General features: G+C 38.7%; 1 protein-coding gene across 14 annotated transcripts in view; it reads right to left on the reverse strand.

Annotated features, from left to right (window-relative positions):
• The window catches only part of COBL (cordon-bleu WH2 repeat protein), a 187,648-nt gene that overhangs the window by 116,035 nt on the left and 50,177 nt on the right, over window positions 1–21,436 (reverse strand). For 11 of the 14 annotated variants that reach the window (XM_078377595.1, XM_078377592.1, XM_078377596.1 and 8 more), the window contains exons 5-6: window positions 17,939–17,983; window positions 2,553–2,644 (exon numbers count right to left, since the gene is read on the reverse strand). In XM_078377595.1, coding sequence (XP_078233721.1) covers window positions 2,553–2,644; window positions 17,939–17,983 — 137 coding nt within the window. The remainder of the gene's footprint in view (window positions 1–2,552; window positions 2,645–17,938; window positions 17,984–21,436) is intronic. The other 3 variants (XM_073003890.2, XM_078377593.1, XM_020806211.3) reach the window with 1 other exon arrangement.

Raw genomic sequence — 21,436 nt, forward strand, 5'->3', positions numbered from 1 at the left:
GCCCATATCTGTTCCAAACACCTCTGTGCCTGGAAGCAAACTAAAGCACCTCAGTTGCCATCCCTATCTCAGTGTCATCCACCTCTGATCCTGGTGGCAAACAAAAGTACATCTATTCCAAACGCCTCCATGCCTGGTGGCAAACTTCCCCAATTCCATCCACCTCTGTGCCTGTTGGCAAACCAAACTACCTCAATGCCATCCATTTCTGTGCCTGGTGGCAAAACATACTACCTCAATACCGTCTGTCTGTGTGCCTGGTGGCATACTGAAGTATGCCAATGCCATCTGCCTCTCTGCCTGGCGGCAGACTATGCTAGTTTCCTGTCACTTTCCTAGGGAAACCCAATTCATGGGTGTATAACTCATACACCTGAAATCAAGATTTCACCAAATATGAAGGGCCTGTATAGGCGAGTCAGGGAAAGCTTCTGTGTGATTTTGGTGTCTCTAGGTGCCTGGGGAGCTGTTTTATAGTGTTTTAAAGACAATTCAACAAAGCAACTCATCAGTTTGTTGGGGGAAATCATAAATTCACAATTCATGAATTGTAAACCTTGATGAATCATGAATTGCAACAAAATCCCATTTTTTAAATTAATGCCCATCTGTAATTCCAACAATAGGATAATGAACAAGAGTATTCAAACCTTCTTGGCCAGAAATAGTAGTTGTTCCTTGTATGTACCCAATTCTGTCTAATGACATTTGCATTTTTCCTGCTGTTGAGACAAGGCAAGCTTCAAGTTGATACTAACAGTGTCAAACAGTGACAAAAATTTCCATTTTAAAAAAAACCAGCTCCAGGAGCTGACTGTTCATTTTGTTTCATACCGAGGTGGAGTTCAAGCATGAAGGGTTTCTTTGGTCAATGCTAATCCATTTATGGTAGAGGGACGTGGTGGTGCTGCGGGTTAAACCACAGAAGCCTCTGTGCTGCAACATCAAGAAGACCAAGCAGTCGTAAGATTGAATCCAAGCCACGGAGTGAGCTCCCGTCGCTTGTCCCAGCTCCTGCCAACCTAGCAGTTCGAAAGCATGTAAATGCGGGTAGATAAATAGATACCACCACGGTGGGAAGGTAACGGTGTTCCATGTCTAGTCCACGTGACCATGGAAACTGTCTTCAGACAAAAACGCTCACTCTATGGCTTGGAAACAGAGATCAGCACCGTGCCCTAGAGTTGGACATGACTGGAATAAATGTTAAGGGCAACCTTTACCTTTACCTAATCCATTTATGACCAAAAAATGAAACTCTAGCATAAAATATTATTTCCTAAAAGGTCTCAAGGTTTTTTCAATTTTTCCAAAGTTCTAGTCTGAAAGAAAGCTGATTTCTAACAAAGATTAGGAGTGGAATAAAGCTCCAACAAAAATAGTTCAGACTGAAACCTTTCAGTGTTAGTTCTAATCTACTAAAGAGTAAACTTAAGCAAAACAAAAAGCAGAGGTTATGATTTTTAAAGAGTTTCCTCTGTTTTCTGAAGAGTTGGTATGAGAGGTAGCCAATGTCAGGAAACTTGGAATTTCCAGGACAGGAAGTCTAAGCCTAAAGGTTCTAGCAGTGGTCCAAATATCTTCTCTCAGTACTGCACCCTTCTTCCTCTCCCTTTCAGAGGTCAACTACATCACCTAAACATCTTGGAAAGCCATGTGCTTCAAAAATGAAAATGGTGAAGTCTCTGGATCCTGGAGGCTGATGCATGAAGGACAAGGATAAATGCGGTTCCAATGGCACATGTACAGACAAACTCTTCTTGTATTTTCATTTCTTCTTTGCTTTCCTGATTTCAGAGGAATGTGCTTGTCTTAGCTTTGGGACACCTCTTTCCCTTAGGTAATAAGTGCTACAGATTCAGCTGAGATTACTTGCTTTTCATGACACCTCAACATTCATAGTGATACTTCATCTGACTGCTATGTGGGCTAAAGTACTTAGACCACATATCAGCTTCTCCAGATGAAGGGGATGGATAGCTGAGGAGACATCTAGATAACTGTTTGACTGAGGGGTCCCTCCACTCCCCAGAATGGGCTTAAATCCGTCAGCCTTTCTACAACAAGTATGCTTCATAAAGCTGAGACAAGGTAGTCCTGTGCAGGTATAAAAGCTGTATGTATGATGTACAGAGACCATAATGAAGAAGTGTGATTAAGATCATGCACTTAACAAATAACAAGTACAAGCCAGGGGAGAAAATATAGACATAAACTTAAAGGCAACAGAGCTTGGAAGTAAATTAGTGTTCTTACTACCCTGTTCAAGTAACAAGAGCCCATGTCATCACGATACTTAAAAGAGAAGCAAAATCACCAACAATGTTAACTTGTTACAAGAGGGTCAATTATTTTTAACAATTTTTTAAAGGGTAACCAATTGTCAAGGAGACATTAATAATGTGCTACATTACTCATTTGTAATAAGCTACCCGCCAGAACTATCTGTTAGAATTAGCTAATAATTATTTAGTCATTGCTTGCTTTGAAAAGAAATCATTCCAAGCTCAAAATGGGAATAGTTAATTTAATACAGGAAGCATAATATTTACCCTACTGTTTCGTTTACTAGTCTTGAAAAATCCCAGAAATCGTTTTTTTTCTTTTTCTGTTGTGTCGTGGATAGTTGAAGAATTTCTTGTTTCTGTAAAACACATGATTCATTGTAACTCTTCCAATCAAACACAAAGAATCAATTAAAGAACAAAGAATTCGACCTATTAACTATCTGAAGTCATTATCTGCTTGGACATACTAACCTTATCTCTGTTATGGTAGCATGAATAAATTAAAGTGGTGCAACTAGAAATGAGCTTTTGGGCCACAGTCAGGGGCACTCGCAGTCCAGGGCCTCCAGCTGCCTACCAAGACAACAGCAGACCATGGCCGAAAGTCCAGTGTCAGCACCTGGGCTGGCTGGTGCATTCCAAGGCTGACATTGCATCTTGTAACATATTTTTCTTTGAAAATATTTCATAGGCAGCAGGTTGCTGGCCTAGTACATTCAAAGCAAAAAGAATTTACTTTATTACGTATCTACATAGCAATAGCAGTTTATTTTTCCCTCTAAAATGTATTTTTTTTTCATATAAAAACAGTGCTGATTCAAAAGTAAATTAGCTCAGCAATAGGGCAGCTGAAACAAACTGTTTTATTTTTACATTCATGAGGCTTCTATGATTTAAATGCCAAGCATTATGCTTAAAAATCTTTCTTATCAGGGTTAGGAGACAGGTTTTTTGTTTCTCTGCACGATTGTATCAAGAATGTAGAGGCGATTAAAAAGGATGAAATAGCTGGGTGTGAGAGGAGTATTGGTTGTGTGCTTCAGAATTGAGATAATATACATAGCCATCTAAAAGTGTTTTGGTTAAGTCTAATAAGCTGAGGATCTAAAATTACTTACCTGGACCAATATGTACTCTCAAGAGAGAAATAACATAAAACATTTTTCCAAGTTACTGATTTGGACCCAGCTTCAATGTAAAAGCGTACATTATTATTATTATTATTATTATTATTATTATTATTATTATTATTATTATTATTATTATTATTATTATTATTATTATTATTATTATTATTATTATTATTGCTGCTGCTGCTGCTGCTGCTGCTGCTGCTGCTACTACTACTACTACTACTACAGTGGTGCCTCGCTAGACGATGATAATCCATTCCACTGAAATCGCTGTTTAGCAAAATAATTGTCTAGCAAAAAGCATTCCCCTATTGGAATGCATTGAAACCTGTTTAATGCGTTCCAATGGGGAAGAATCGTCATTGTCTAGTGAAAATCAGTTTGCGAAGCAGGGACCAAGCATTGTCCAGCGAAATTCCTCCATAGGAATCACTGTTTTGCAAATTGCTATAGCGATCGCAAAAAGTCAATGTCTAGCGAAAAAACTGTCATGCGGGGTAACTGTCTAGCGAGGCACCACTGTATTGTTGTTGTTGTTATTATTATTATTATTATTATTATTATTATTATTATTATTATTATTATTATTATTATTATTATTATTATTATTATTATTATTATTATTATTATTATTAAGAAACACCAGGCACCAAAAACCTAAGTATCTGTTAAATATCAGTTTAGTATGTATAGTATGTATGCTGTTCCTAATATTGCCATTTTTTTGCAGCTCTTATTATGTGATTTCTAAGATCTCTACTGCTTATAATACTGTGTGAAGTTTCTTGATATTGTTCCCAATGACTACAGGGACCACTGCGGTGTGTTTCATCCAGAGGCAAGATGTTTCGATTGCCAGGTCTCTGTACTTTGTTAGTTTTTCCAATTCTTTATTTTCAACTCTGGCATCCCCTGGAATTGCAATGTCAATGATCCAGACATTTCTTCATTCTGTTACTACCATGTATGTCTGCTGTGTTTAGGGTGTCTATCAGTTTGGATCTGGAAATCCCACAAAATCTTGACTTCCTCATTTTCTGACACCTTCTCTACCTGATGTTCCCACAGGTTTTTGGAGGCTGGCAAGTTATATTTTTTGCATAATGACCATTGCAGTAATTTTGCCACTCTATCATGTCTAACTTTGTAATCTGTTTATACAATCTAGATGAGATGTGACACAGTTTCATCTTTTCTTGGCAGAGTCAACATTTGCTGTTAGCACTAATTCCTTCAATCTTAGCTTTCCATCATGTTGGTTCGGAGTGTTTGTTGTACAGCAGAAATCAAACCTTCGGTTTCTTTTTTAAGGGCCCCCAGTTTTAGCCAGTCCCATATTGAATTATGATCATGATTTCCATCAATATTTTTCAGGTGTTGTCCATGTAGTGGTTTATTTTTCCAACTGTTTAATTTATTTTCAAATTGTTGTTTCTTATATTAAGCCTTTGTTTCTCTTGTATTAAAAATGTGCTCCATTTTCAATACCTTAAGTATTTTTTCTCTGCTTCTACTGATATAATCATTTAGGCTTCTTTTTTCCTCCTGTACCACCTGCTGTATTTGCAGTAATCAAGGGTCTCTAATTATTCGTGGTAAATATAATCTGTCCACATCACTTTGGATGAATTAATCATCATCATCATCATCATCATCATCATCGTCATCGTCATCGTTGTCGTCGTCATAATCATCATCCTCTCATTTCCCATATTTACTGTATTTTTTCGTTGATAAGACAACCCCCCTTTTCTAACCCCAAATTAGAAATTTTCATCCCTGCTTTTCCTTTCATTTTGTTAAGCCATGGAGCTTAGCAAAAGGAAGGGAAAAGCAGGGATCAAAGGGCTCCCTTTGATAGCCACTTTTCCTTGCCTTTTGCAAAGCTACAGGGCTTAGCAAAAAGGAAGGGAAGGCTCCCTTCAGGTAAAGGCTGCATGATCGCAGCCCTTTGATCCTGAAGCCCTTTCATGGCTGCTTCAGGATCAAAAGGCTGTGATCGTGCAGCCCTTTCATGGCTGTCTTACCCACTTCCTAAGTCCTTTCCTTTTTGCTATATTTCTTGCAAAGCAGCAGCAGAAGAAGAACAAAGTGGTGGATGTATAAGAACATATCCTGTGGGCTAAATTATGCAGGTAACATAAAATTGTACTGTTTTCCCCAAACTTATTTTTCGCAGCTTGAAAATCTGCTTTGGGAAAGGGGCAATGGGGAACAAAAAGGCAACATGCAAAAGAGATGTTTAATTCCATAGAGGAAAAACCATTTGTAGGCAATTTTGAAAGCGGTAAAGTTTAAGCTAGCTGGCTAGTTTGCTCAGAGAGTTAGAGCATCTGCTCAAGATTTCAATTCCCTAATTTTCTCCTGGAAGAAGACCCATCTGGGTAGTCAGGGGCAAGCTGCACTGTCCTAGAGTGCCACCAGAAGAAGGGAAAGACAAACCAACTCTGAGCATTTTATACCTAAAAACTCCTGGGAAGGGTTGCCATAAGTCAGAATCAACATAACTACTTTGTTTTAAAGGAAGTTTCAGTTCCCCTTCTCTTCCTTCTCTTCCTGTTCTCTACTACCCTTTCCCCCTGCACAAAACCTAGTGGTTTACAAAGTGCTACATCCTGAATGTTGCCTAAATGCTTTTTTCTCTTTAAAATATGTATGGAGCAAGCATAGAAATCCTAATAATGAAATAGAAAAGTTCCAATAAATGTCATCCAACCCCACTGCAATCCGCCTGGATACTGGGAAAAGGAAAAGAAAGAAACAGCAGCCATTCCGCAGCACAAGCCGCCAGAGAAAGAAAGGGAGCCACTTGGCTCCTTGAGAGCCTCACTCTCCTTCAATTGCTGGTTTCAAGGGGAGCTCCTAAGACACAAGGTGTAGCTTTTGGGTTTGTCCGTGTTATGGAAGGGTCACTTCTGAGGTCATCTGCACTCAGAAACAGACAAACCCAAAAGCTACAATTAATACCTTGCATCTCAGGACCTCTCCTTTAACCCAGCAATCAAAGAACAAAATGCTCAGGTAACCAAGCGGCTGCTACTGCTTCTTTCTCTGGTGGCATGGGCCGCTGAATGTTTTTTTGTTCTTCCTTTCTATTTCTTTTTCCAGCATCTAGAGGCGATTGCAATGGGGTAGGATGAGGCGCGTGTCACATGGATCTTTATTTCCTGCCTCATATGGGGAAGCTTGGGAGGCAGAGCTACCTGTCTACAGCTCATCACTTCCAAGGATCAGCAGAGGACAGGGCAATCACCATGACCATGCCCTCTAAATCTGGTACATGCTAGGGTTTTGGAGGAGGGATTGTTACTGACACCAAAATTACTATGTATTATGGTTTCTGGACAGTACAATGCATGAATGACATGTCACACAGGAGTATTGAAGACTCTCTGTTCTGAAGCATTCCCTATTACTCTATATCATGTCACCTCTCTTGTTGCGTTCATTACAAGTTAGTAGATTCTATTAAATAGACACAAAGGCAACACTAAAAATTATATGCACAAATGAACAAAATCTTCCTTCTGCACACAGATGCCCTCTTTCAACTGAAAAATGCAGCACAAAATATTTGACAGTTTTCCCAAATATTTACTGAGATGTGCTCTGCTAATGACAGTGCTACAATGCTGTATTAAAATTCATAATTAATGACTATGAAATAAAACTAAGACAACAGGAAGGTTCCTGTGGAGTATTATTTAAGTCATAACAAGAAATAACAAGATGCTGGGTTTTGCTGACAAAACCAGTCTGAAGACAAACACACCCAAGCACTATCAGTATTCCTTTTTTGCTACAACAGTATGAATGCTCAGAAATATGTGGTTAGTGTTGCAGAGTTCTGAGTTTTTATTAAATTCATTTAGCTGTGCAGTAAAGTGCATGGATTCACAGAGCAGAATAGCTTCAAGTTACACAGATTTGTCCACCCTTTTCTCATTAACTGGCACTCGCAATCTCAATAACTCACTCTGAGACATTAACAGAAAGAATAAGTGGTTTAATTACTTACAGTTGAATAGATGAAACAGCAAAGTGATAAACATAACTGCTTCCAGTAACAGACTGCCTGACTCCAATCAACAAGAGAGAGAAAAGGACCCTAGAACAGAGAGGTGGGGCTCTCTTTGAATTCAGAGGCAGGGAACAACTAGTTAGTGTAGGATAGATTGACAGCCACCTCAGCCAAGCTAGGTCCCTTCCAGCCACATCTTCTGCAGAAAAAATGTGAAGTTGTAAAAGCATCAACATTTCTCAAACTTGCATGCAGCTGCCCTCTTGAAGATCCATCTTGCGACACAATTTCTCAGATCCATCTCTTGAAAGAGGTTTGGTCAGGATGTCTGCTACCATTTTTGTGGTGGGACAGTAGACCATCTCAATGACATTTTTCTCAGTCAGGTCTCGTACTGTGGTATCTCACATTTATGTGTTTGGTGTGTTCACTCATCATTTTGTGACAGCCTGATGCAGCTCTGGTTGTCTTCCATCATCTAGACTGGCCTCTCGTTCTTTATTTCAAAGCCACAGCATTTCTCTGCATTCTTCCACTGCACTAATAAGTTCAGACTCTGTGGAAGACAAAGCTACGGCATCTTGATTTTGACTAGCCCATGGAATAGGATCACCACTATGCATGAACAGGAAATTACTAGTGGACTTAATCTGTACTATCCTCTGCTCAATCTGCATAACTGTATCCTACAAGTATTGGGTTTTTAATAGCTGGCAATCTTAACTTAAAATCCATTATCCCCTTCAAATATCTAGCTACCTTATTTACAGCTATTCATTCATTCTGTGTTGGTGAACTAATTTTTCTGCTTAGTATTCCTACAGCAATAACAATATCTGGCCTGGTAGTGGTTGTGAGGTACAACTTACCTACAGCTGTTCTGTATTTACTGTTATATGGCAAAGGTTCATTTGCCTCCTTTTTTCTCAGGAAATCTGTTTCAATAGGTGTTACTACACTACAGGCATCTTGGAGGCCTAATGTTCCCAAAAGCTCAACTATCTTTTGTTTCTGATTTAGCATGTATGACCCATCTGCTACCTATCAACTTTAATGCACAAATAAAATGTTGTATCTGTGAAGATTCTCAGTCATCCAGGTGTGGTTATCTGGAAGTTGGGTCATGGCAACTGGATTTCTTTCTTGCTAGGTTGAAATGTTTCGCTACACATCCAAGTAGCTTCTTCAGTCTGAGGAGAGTTGGTAGACCCCTCATATAGCCTCCACATTGGTTTCACTTCCCCCTGGTCTGAATAGGCTTGTTAGATGGATAAAGGACGAGTGGGGGTGAGTGAAAATCCAGTTCTGCAGTCATTCTCCAACCCTTGTCATGGGTCCATTAACAGTAAATGTCCAGTGCAAAAAGGAGTGTTCAGAGCTCTACATTGGAGAAACCAAACAGCCACTAAACAAGAGAATGGCCCAGCACAGAAGGGGCAATGGCTCAGGATGACAATCAGCCATGTTCCTTCATTTGAAGGACAAAGGACACTCATTTGATGACCAAGATATACTCATTTTGGACCGAGAAGATAGGTGGTTTGAGAGAGGGGTCAGGGAGGCCATACATGTGCATATAGGTAATCCCCCACTCAACAGGGGAAGAGGCCTTAGACACAATCTGTCTCTTATTTATCATGCTGCCCTTTCATCTGTCCCCAGGAAGATCAGGACCACACACCAGAAATACCACTGTTAAGTACTGTTAACAACCCATGACAATAGGTGGAGAAGGACTGCAGAAGTGGGATTTTCACTCACCCTCAATCCTTTGTCCAGCTTTTGGGTTTGTCTGTTTCTGAGTGCAGATCTTCAGTTCCTCTTTTGTGGGCTTCCTTTTGTTTATCAAAACGAACCATATGTCTTACACTGACTTCACCTGTTTTTAGTTCCTCACTTTATATCCTTTGCTACCAGGAGTATAACCAAGCAAAATGGTCTCTTCAGTTCTAGAGTGCAGTTTTTGCCTTTTCTGTTTTGCTATATAACATATGCCATGTTTCAAAAAAAAATCTGATATGTTCTACGCTTGGTACTTTGTTATTCCATAACTCATATGGTGTTTTCATGGTCCCTTTAGTTGGCAATCTGTTCCGGAGATATGTTGGTCTCAGGATTGCATCACTCCAAAATTTGTTGGGCAACTTTGCATCCTCAAGCATGCATCTTGTCATCTCCAAAAGAGATCTCAGTGTTCTTTCAACTATTCCTTTCTGCTCAGGGGTATGTGAAGCAGTTCTTGCAATAGGCTTGAACTTCTAGGAAAACATATGTGTGGTGCAAAACGTAATCACCACTGTTATTGGTCTGAAGTTTCTTGAGTTTTCTTTAAAATATGTTGCTTGCCATGGCCATGCAGTTCTTCAGTATATCATGTGTCTCACTCTTTTCCTTCAGCAGGTAGGTGCCACAATACCTAAAGAAATCATCAATAGATATTAGAATATATCTATTATGTCCCAGTGGTGGCATACTGAGTGCCATACAAGTCACTGTGTATCCAGCATCCTGGTGCTTTTTCGCTTAGTCCTTGGGAGGAATGAGGGTCAAACATTCTTTTCTGTGCTGCAGCTTATACATCTGGTTGTGTTGGGTGCATCATGTGGATTTATCTTGATGCTTGCAGCAAGCTTTTGGTTCTGCAGCTCCAGAATTGCTTTTGGAACTCCGTGTGTGAAATGATGATGCCACAGCTCCAAGGTGTTGCCATATTCTCTCTGAGCTTGCACTGTGTTGATTCATTGCTGTTCATCTAAAACAGGGGTCCTCAACCCCTGGTCCACGGACCGGTGTCGGTCCATGGCCTTGGAAGTACTAAGCCGCCAGGACAGATGAGCAGTGAGCAGGAGGTGAGCGGTGAGCGAAGCTCTGCCTCCTGTAAGTGCGCTCCTATTAGGTTCTAATGCCGCTGCTCATCTGACAGGAGGCAGAGCTTCAATTGTAGCTCACCTCCTGCTCCTGCTCGCAGCTCATCTGTCCCAGCACAATACATGCAATGAGCTCGATTCAAAGCTATCCTCCAACACCCTATTGCATAACAAGCTCCCCCCTCCCCGGTCCTTGGGAGAATGGTTTTCAACTAAGCCGGTTCCTGGTGTCAAAACGGTTGGGGACCACTGATCTAGAAGACTCAATTTATACAAACCATTAGATCTAACTTCTTGAAAATATATTCCACAATCTTTCATTACTGTACACTTTCCATTTTCAAAATGTATAGAAAAGCCTTTCTCATCCAAAGCCGATGCACTTAATATCTTGCACTGGAGTTCAGGAGCAAACAATACATCACTTACAATGGTCTCACTTATTTCATCAGACAGTTCACATTGTAAAATGCCAATCCCTTTCCCTTCAATTTTCATGTAATCACCATTAGTAACCTGACTATTTCCACTCAATCTTTCATATAGATTTATAAAGAAATCTTTTTAAAGGAAAGACTGAAAGAACTGAGAAAAGAAGACTGAGGGGAGATAGGATAGAACTTTTCAAATTCTTGATAGTCATACAGAGCAGGATCTGTTCTCAAATATTCCAGAGTGCAAGACACATAATAATGGGCTCAAAATGCAAGAAGACAGATTTAGGCTGAATATCAGGAGAAACCCCTTAACTATTAGAGCAGTATAACAATGAAACCAATTACACTGGTCTACAATTTTTTTTAAGTCATCTGTTTCAGAGATAAAATATGCTGTTTATTATGCATTTAGATGTGTTGAATTCAAACAGGACAACTAAAACAACTGGTGGGCTACTATTTTTTATTTTCAACATATTTAACTTTATGTTTATGTATACTGTGTAGATAATAGAATTTTAATCATAAATTGTAAACCTAAGTCTTTTCATATGTTTATGGTTGCTTTACATAATATTTCACCTTTCCTGTTTATGTAACACTTTAAAAATCAGTAAAGGGTCAAATGCATCCTCTTGAATAAGTTCACGAATCTGAGGACAAAGACATCTTCATTCATCTTAGCTTCATTTAACCTTGGAAATTTTCCCTGGAGGTACTTGAAAGCTGCTTGTGTTTTGTCCATGACTGTGACAAAGCTCTTCATCAGACCCAGCTTGATGTATAAGAGTGGTAACAAATTCAACAAGCGGTGGATGCTCAATACTTTTAATCCCAGGTTCCAAAGACTGTCAGAGTGGCAAGCCTATCTTGATGTAATGGGAATCTGTTGCACAACTATCCCATTCACAGAGAAAATAGCAATACCTTGTGTATCCAGTCTGCAGACCAAAAGCAAGAGAACAACAACCTTCAAATTGCCACAAAGCTGCCATTGATGTGGGTCCTACAGTAGCTTATGCACCTCAAAAGTTGTTTCGTGTTGTCATACATTTCCTTCATATGTATGACATCACCTGCTGCAGTTTGGAGCCCAACAGCTCTATCTTACTTTTGAGAAGTTGCAAATCCCTGAGAGGTCATTCAGTTTACCTTGTGTTATGAGGTATGGTTAAGAGGAGGAGGATGGGAGAAAATGTGGGTCCTATGACATCAATGGTTCAGAACCAGAAGTTTCATCTTCTTCCTCTTTCTCATCTGACTCAGGTGAGAATGATTCTGGGGCATCAAGACTGGCAGTCCTTCTCCAGGGGGTACTAGGTGTATAGCTGAAGGGATGTTTGGATAATGCACAGTCTACTTTTTCTTCTGACACACCTTTCCCAACTGGAGGCACCAACCAGAAGTAACAATCACTCGAATGATCTGTTGACCCTCTCCAAGTTATTGGCACTGCAAAAGACGTAGTTTTCTTTTTCTTGTTCAATACGTTGTTGCTCAAGTGTGACAGCATATATGTGGGGCCCGCATCTTGTCCTGATCTCCACTTTTGCAGCCAAATAAAGGTGATAGGCTTTCTTAACCATAATGGTTATACTGCACTTTTGCATCACAAACACAGAAGAAGTTATCTGCACTGTTCACCCAAGTATGAGGCATCTCTGCTCAATTTGGCTAAACAGAAATGTGTCCCTTTGCAAAATCAAACACTAACAAATAAGAGCGCATAACACAATGTGATTTCTAGGGCAATTTGTTCAGCAGAATTATGTAAACTTTGTTATGCCTGCATCATCCATGACTTCTAGGAATAACATGGTGCAATTTATATCACGTATGACACAATACCAGTTTCGAATTGCATCATGCATTGTTTTGCCTGGAAAGCAAGTACTGCCCAAACTCAGTCAAAGGTTTATTCATAGATCTAGTCAAAGATGTATTTTAGTCATTATTCATTTAAATTGAGATCCCTTCCCTTTATAACTTATTACAATTCATTTCAAAGTCATGGGTCATATATACTTGACTCAATAGCATATCTTGAAAACTAGAGCCAATCAACAATTTTAAGCATCATTTTCATTCTCAGTTACCCAGAATTAGTAGTTTGACTACATTTATTTCAGAAGCATTTTGATGGTAGACCCGTGTTACCTCAGGAAGCGATGAGCTCTTCAGGGCTTGAGGCATTCAAGAGATAATTGGACAACCATCTGTCAGATCTCCTTTGAGTTAGATTCCTGGATTGAGCAGGGAGTTGGACTCGATGACTTTACAGGCCCCTTCCAACTCAATTATTCTATGTTTCTCCATTATTTGTGCAACAATTGGTGCACCCTGAGTCAATGATCCAGTAATTTGATTTCTGTTCACAATTATGGGTCATGCATGCCTTCTGTCTGAATTCCTTTCCAACCTTTCTTTTTGTCTCTCTATTAGAGTCAGGCTCTATATATTTTCTGCAATCTCTTTGTTCTTTTGATTTAAAATTAGTTCAGCTTCTATTAGCTGAAGAATCTGTTGGGGATGCGCAACCCTTTGCCATGTGACCTGTCATCCTCCAGCTCCAGCAGCTGCGTGGTTGGCTGTGAATGGACTCTTCAATTGCCTTTCCCATTCAGCATGAAATCTGAGCCACTTTTAGTTGAGGTCTCATAGAAGCTTTTTTGATCTATGCAGTCTTCTCTCAGATAATGCAAACACTCTTGGAAACTTAGCTGTTTGCCACACAACATGGAAACGAAAGGATCACAACATTCATCAAGCAATGCTGTGAAAAATCCCATTTTCTGTCTGTCACTCAATTCAAAGCCAGTTAAGCTGAAATTGTCAAACACTGTTAATAGAGCAGAAATGTGTTTTCACAATTTGTTGTTGTACAAATTCCCTGATAAAAACTGCTCCTGATTTAGAGCTGGAAAAAACACAAGATATCTCAAGTGCTTCTAGCATCTCTTTGGTAGTTTCACAGTCTTTAATATAAATCATATGTTATCTGAGAGGATTTGTGAAATTATTGCTTTTCCTATGGAATCCTCATCTTCCCATTCAGTCCTGGCCTGTGCTGCTTTTGGGTTTTGTCTTTCTAAATAATCATGCACCTGTCAGGATTTGTTCCTTTAAGTGAACAAGAGGTTAAATTTAATATTGTAGTAAAGCATGAAAAATAATTCCTGTAATGTCAAGTCAGTGGATGACTGATAGCATACAGATGGGACAAACTTAGGTAATGCTTATTAAACATGTTCAGCTGTGATGTCTGCAGTGATAGGTTGCTCTCACTATTTAAGCAAGTGAGTGAAAACAGCACTTCACCACTCAGTTGTGAGTCTGGTGGTCATTACTTTACTTGGATGTGAATGTTATGTTGCTCTGAGATATCTATGCCAACGTATATATTGCCATGCATATATGTCTGACCAAATCTAATATATTATGCTATAAGTATTATTAGAACTCTCTCCGTGCATTTTCTCATACGTCCGCGTCTTTACTCTGCTTATTAAGGGGAGGATTTGAAGCTACCAGACAAGAGACTCTAACTTTTTATCTTGGGCTCCAAGGTTTGTTTTTCCCTAACAGAGTGCTCTTGGAAGCTTCATTATCCAAATCTGAGCCCAAGTTTTTGGAGAGGCAAACACCATATCAAGCCTTTGGAATTGGACCCACACCAACAGCACCTTCAAAGCTCTGAGGTTTAACTGCAGCCTCTATTTCCACTAATAGAAATTCAGAGATTTTAACTATGGAATATCTGGAGGGGAAAACCATTTTTTTCTTTTCCTGAGCAACTGTGGTTAGCAATCTCAGGAAAGAAACAATCCCTCTTTCTCATAACATATGAGGTGTTTTTGGTTAAAACTGGGGTGGAGTGAAGAATCACAAGCACTTTGAAAAACAACAACGCCCAAAAACATACCTGTTGGCTATCTGTTTGTCTCTTTAGACATTGGTTTCCAGGCCTATAACCTGGTAATTTCAAAATTTAAACAGAATAAAAACAAAAACCCATCATCAATGGAAGTGGAGGAACTGCTGCAACTTAAGAAAGACTATAAGAAATTAATTAAAGAGAAAAAAAGGAGAGCTCAACAGATAGAATGGGAAAAACTTATCAAAGCAGTCAGGGGGAAAGATATGAAATCATTTTGGGAATCCATAACACTTACTACCAACAATCTTTCAGTTAGGATGAACTCCTATATTAATGCTCGCGTGTGGGAAGCCCACTTCCACGAGCTTTATGCCAAAAGAGACAATTCCTCATTTCATGTGAGTCGTCTTTATATGAATCTACCAGAATGGCACCCTGTATCAGTCTCTGAAATAAAAGACCTTGTAAACCAACTGAAAATTGGTAAGGCCCCAGGATGCGATGGTATTCCTCCTGAACTCATTAAGAACAACTGTGAATGGTGGGCTCCAATTCTGGCAAACCTTTTCACCTATATAGACCAAAATGCTCACATGCCATCGGAATGGAGTACAGCCATTATTATCCCCATTTATAAAAAAGGTAAAAAAGACAATCCAGCTAATTATAGGCCAATCAGTCTACAATCCATAATTAGTAAGCTTTATGCCAGACACTTATCATGGAAATTGATAGATTGGATGGACTCTGAGAGTGTTTTGGCAGATGAACAAGCTGGATTTAGATCTGGTAGATCTACACAGGACCATGCCCTTATTCTAAGGCACCTAGTAGATAAGTACACCAAGAAACCCCGAGGGTCCCTATTTGCCGCTTTTATTGATCTTAGATCGGCTTTTGATCTAATTTCACGAGATAGGCTCTGGAGTAAGTTAGAATCTTCCTCAATAGATCGACGCCTTCTGCTGCTTATGTATAAGCTGCATGAAAATACAACGCTCAGAATTAGATGTAACAAGGAAGGACAATTGTCTGATAAAGTTCCAACCTATAATGGTGTGAAGCAAGGGTGTATATTAGCTCCGCTGTTATTTAATTTTTATATCAACTCAATGGTAACAGCACTCAGCCATCCAGAGTTTCATCCCCCCAAACTAGCCAATAGACATATATCACTTCTGTTATACGCAGATGATGCAGTCCTAATTTCACAGACACCAATAGGACTTAAGAGAGCTTTATACGCTCTCGCACAATACTGTAAAGAAGAAATGCTCCAGATAAATTACTCAAAGACCAAAGTTTTAGTGTTTGCTCAGAGGCCCAGGATCTATAAGTGGTTAATAGATGAGCATGAGATTGAACAAATCAAGGCCTATAAATATTTGGGCGTTGTTTTCCAGTATAAAGGAAACCACAAGGCCCATGTTAACAATGTGGTACAAGCAGCACAAAAATCTAGCCTTACTATACTAAAATTCTTCTATTCTAAGGGAGGCCAGTACATTCCAGCTGCACTAAGATTGTTTCAGGCCAAATCCCTTAGTCAGCTCTTGTATGGGGCACAATTGGGCCCCTATTCTTCTTCTTCATTTATCCAGTTAGAAGTAGTTCAGTCCAAATTTGTGAGGGCTATATTACAAGTTCCAAGAGGGGTATCCAATGCAGCCCTCAGGTTTGAAGTGGGCTACCTGAAGGTTGAAGCCAGAGCTTGGCTGGCTATTTTTAACTTTTGGCTAAAACTAACCTTTCAACCAATTGGACTGACTTCACTGGTATTACAGGATAACCATCAGTCCCCTTGGAAGAGAGCAATATACCATAAAATCAACAGATACGGCTATTCAGTAGAAAGTATCCAACAAATGGGATACGATAAGGCCAAGAGTAATCTTAGGCAGCGTATTATTGAGACAGAAAGGCAGCAGGATCTTGGTATTATTAGAAATAGGTTTACAGTTGACAATGCATTGCTCCCACTGAAACCGGCAAAATATCTCTACTTACCCTTAACACCTAAACAACGCAAAGCTCTTACTTTGGCCCGCTTCAATGCACTTCCGTCAGCAGTTCAGGATGGGAAGTATAACAACACCCCTTACACTCAGCGTCTATGCCCCTGTAACTCTGGTGAGATTGAATCTATCTCCCATGTGTTACTTCACTGTGCTTTTTACTCTAACATTCGAGAAGTCCATGTTGAGCCTTACATAAGGGCATTTCCTGGACGATCAGAGGCACACTACACACAGCTTTTGCTGACAGGGCGATGCCCTGGCAGATATATTGGGCTTAATTCAGATATGCTGACAAAAGTTGCTAAGTTCTGTGCTGCTGCAATAAAAATCCGTGAAGGAAAGGTTCCACCTAAAGCGCAGTTATAGAATCTGTAAATTGGTGTACACCAATTAATGATCACACGGGCTATATGAGCTTTAAAATAACAAATTTGGCATTCTATGCAAGCTGTAATAGCCCATAGATAAGGCCTATGATAGGGAGGTAAGAGATATCTAGTAAGATGTATATATGTATATAGATGCTTTTAGTGCTTTGGTGTTTTTAGTGTTTTTAATGCTTTTATATTGTTCTTATGTTCTTATGTATCTTACTTTTGCTGGTCAATGACCGCAATAAACATTTATTATTATTATTATTATTATAACCTGTTGCCAAGTTTTGAATTTTGGTTAAATTTCTCTAGCTGTACAGCAGAAGTACAGGGATTCACAGAGCAGAATAGCTTCAAGTTCCCCAGATTTGTCTACCCTTTCCTCATTAACTCACAGTCATAGTCTTAATAACTCACTCAGAGACATTTGTAAAAACAATAAAAGGTTTCATTATTTTCAACTGAATAGATCAGCAAGCTGATAAACACAACTGCATTCAGCAACAGATTTCAACAGATTGACTCACTCCAACAGACAAAAGAGAGGGGGAAAAAGAGCAGAGCAGAGAGGTGGGAGTCTCTTTGCATTCAGGGGAAGGGAAGGAATGATTGGTTACTGCAGGGTAGATTGATAGTCACCCATCCCAGAAAGATCCCTTCCAGGCACACTTTCTCCAGGCAGCATGTGAGTTTGTAAACATGTTAGATGCTATACATGTTTCAGATTACAAATATTAAATACTTGCCATTCATGGTTGCTAAAAATGAGTGCAACTAGAATAATTGGTTTTGTGTTATTTGCAGTAATATACTATAATGCCAGTAAAAGCCTACATGTTAAATGTGTTAGTAATCAAAGCCATGCAGAACAAAAGAGCGAGAGAGAGAGAGAATTCCTCTTTCCAAATTTTATTTGACAGTACCTCTGTAGTTCAGAGAAGGTTCAGACTGAGCTTTTGATGGAAGAACTGTAAAGTCAGGAAATGAAAAGGACAGAAAAGGAATAATATTAAAAGATGTAACACATTACCCCTGAATATTTGCTATCATTAATATATCAATGTGCTCAGAGCCACAGCTACCATTTTCAGAATGTTAACCCAGCAAAGCTGAGTATACTTCACTGCTCAAGTCTGAAAGGAATTTTGAAGAAAGGGGTGCTTATGCAAATAAGTATAAGACCTTTTATGTGTTTTTAATACAATATCAGTGGCAAAGAGGATTGTATTTTTCAAATTGAGTACTGTATACTTTAACAAGTAAACCTGGATCTGAAACTATATGTTGTTCCCAAAGGCCAGCAGGAATCTTTTAAATTTAATACAGTGTGATTTTTGCCAGTGTCATCTTTAGAAAAGAAAACACTGATCCTGGCAAAACTTTTGAAAGTTAAAATAGAATCACAACAACTCAATATGTATGTAGCCTGGTCATAAAGGTTAGAGTTCCAAGAATTATCAGCACTTCCATTTTTCTTGTCAAATTGCTGTAGTCTGCTTCATTTATATATGTGTGTGTGCTGATAATTCTTGGAACTTGTTCACTTTAAGTGAACAAGAGGTTAAATTTAATATTGTAGTAAAGCGTGTAAATATATATATAAACATCTTATCAAGATATTTTTCACAATATGGATACATATAAATATATATATTGTACAGGCTCATTCAAGAAAATCTGTTCACTATAGTATTACATGAAAAAAATCGCACTTATGAACTGGATAACTGTGAAATGTTTTTCATGGTTGATTTGTGAAAAAATAAAATTCACTAGATTCCCAAAGGAAAAGAAATCACACAACTCTGTCTTACTTTCAATGCAACTCTTTGCACAATTATCCAGACTTAAATTAGCACAAGTCATACAATGGATGTAACTCTTAATGAATCATGCAGGATAATTAATGTTTGCCTGAAACCTACACCCAATTGAAAAAGTCCATTATTTGGCTGACATTGCCCTGCCAGACATACATTGTTAGATACAAGCAAATAATGAATGAAATAAGGTAGTATATTACCAAACCCATCCACTTTATGAACACCCACCCCCTAAATGGCAGCTAAAATTGAGGAAGTGACTTTTTTCCACATAGTTCAAGCTCTAAATATTGAACAAGAGGCTAGAATAATTCTATGGAGATCGAAAACAACACACCCAGCCGAATGGATGAATGCTGAAGAGCATCTCCCATCAGGACAAACTTTAGCTGGACCATCTGGAAGTCACTAAATCAACTTCGAAGTGAAGTACGAAGATCAAATAGTAATCAAGGAAAGTGGGGTTACTTGGATAAAGGACAAATTTTCTGTGACCATTGAGAAATTCAGTCAATGCAGCACTTCTGTAAATGCAATTTATGCCCCACCACAGAATTAGAACTAGAAAATGGCTGAGGTAACACTATTGAAGTCACCTGCTTCTGGTCAAAAATAGTCTACCTTAATATTCTTTTTAAATTTTTACCTATATTTAATATGCATCCATAATTTTAATGTACAAAATGCTTTGCTATGAAGAAAGAAAGAAAGAAAGAAAGAAAGAAAGAAAGAAAGAAAGAAAGAAAGAAAGAAAGAAAGAAAGAAAGAAAGAAAGAAAGAAAGAAAGAAAGAAAGAAAGAAAGAAAGAAAGAAAGAAAGAAAATGGTTGTTGTGGGTTTTTTCAGGCTCTTTGGCCGTGTTCTGAAGGTTGTTCTTCCTAACATTTCGCCAGTCTCTGTGGCCGGCATCTTCAGAGGACAACAGAGCGTATTCACATGGAAGTATGAAAAGATTACAACCTTAAGAAACTGGATTTCCCTGGATTTTTAAAATTCCAGAAAGATTCTTTTAGTTAAAAAAGATCTTTGGCAGAGGGGGTTGAAGGAAGAAGCAAAACAAAAGCAAAATGCAATATAAGTAAAATATACATCTGCCTAGTTGTTCAACATTGAAGTGATGCAATATATTAAATTTTACTAGGAAATCTACAAAGAAAAACATAATTTTTATTAACTCTGACAAATGAAAAAAAGTCAGAAAATCCTTTTGTATATTAATTCAGTTGTATTCCAGCTGGAGAACTGATTCATACTGATGAGATCAGAGGTTTTTTTACATACAGATAATTCAAGACTTGTCTTGATATAAATAATGACAAGGAATAACAAAACAAAACAAAAAAACTTTCCAAGCTTTTTTGCCTCTTCTTTTCTGTCTCCAGTTTCTTACAGCACAGAGTTTAGCACTATGGCAATTTCCCATTTGGAAGTTTTAATTACATTTCTCAGAGTGCAAACAAATTTCTGAGCAGAAGCTACAGTAGGAAAATGTTTCCCCCCACATTTAAAACGAAAATTCAAGGTGCTCTTTGGAGAACAACCACTATATCGGACGTGGACTCTGCTTTGTCAGAGTTCCTGGTCAGAAGCTTTTAATCAGGTTTCAACCTAATGGGAGGGGAGTTAGGTTTTTTTAAATTATTGTTGAAGGGTTTTGAAAATATTACAAGGCTTTTTTTCCCCAGAGAAGTTACTTTTTTAAAGTGCAATATGATTATGAATCCAACACCACACTGCCTTGTGGGCCAGTGGTTAAACTTCCAAAGCCAGTGCCAAGATTCTGCCCACAACCTGAGCTATGGGGCGGTATATAAGCACCACTTTCTGCTTACACAGTTAGGACTGACTACAAAAAAGTGGAGAGCTTTTATCTGGAAGAGGCCTTGAATGAATTTATACATGCAACCTAAAATCAGCTTTATAGGAAAAAGCAAAATAAAAGTACAGTAAAGAATAAGTCTAAAGGGAACTATAATGTGGTAGCATCTTAGAGATTGCTATATATTTTTATTTGAGCTTTTGTGGACAAGTCCACTTCATTAGCTGTTATCTTCAGATTCTGAAGAAAAGGCTGCATCCATGACAGTAAAATAAAGGAAATAGGTAGTTTCAAGAATAAAGATTCTTCTCTGCAGAAAGAGTAAACAAGTTTATCCTACTTTTTGTTTCAAAGAGGCAGAATAGCATGTGAGTTGTTCCTCAGAAGCAAAGATGTTTATCTGTGGTTGCTCTTTCAAATTCTAAGATTTGCCATTACTGTGGCGCCTTTGTGTAGGCATCTTTCAGTCTCGAGAGACTATGGTAACATGCTTTGTATGGAGGACGTGGAACAGCATCTAGTGTGAATGAGAAGGCCAATTCGAGAGTGACAATCCCTTCCACACTGAAGACAAATACAATCTGTCCCCTGTCCAGCTCCCTGGTTTTGCTTCAACACTGTATGCGAAGCTAAAGTGTCCTCTCCAGAGCATTAAGCCTGGGTAAAATAATATGGAGGTTAGTCTGTTACCCAAGCAGCAAATCCCCCCTCTCCACATTGCTGAAATAGTCCAATGGAAAGGCAAGAGCCAATACAACTGGTTCCAGCAATGTCGCAGGA

The sequence above is a fragment of the Pogona vitticeps genome, chromosome 6 (assembly GCF_051106095.1).
Source record: "Pogona vitticeps strain Pit_001003342236 chromosome 6, PviZW2.1, whole genome shotgun sequence".
NCBI lineage: Eukaryota > Metazoa > Chordata > Lepidosauria > Squamata > Agamidae > Pogona > Pogona vitticeps.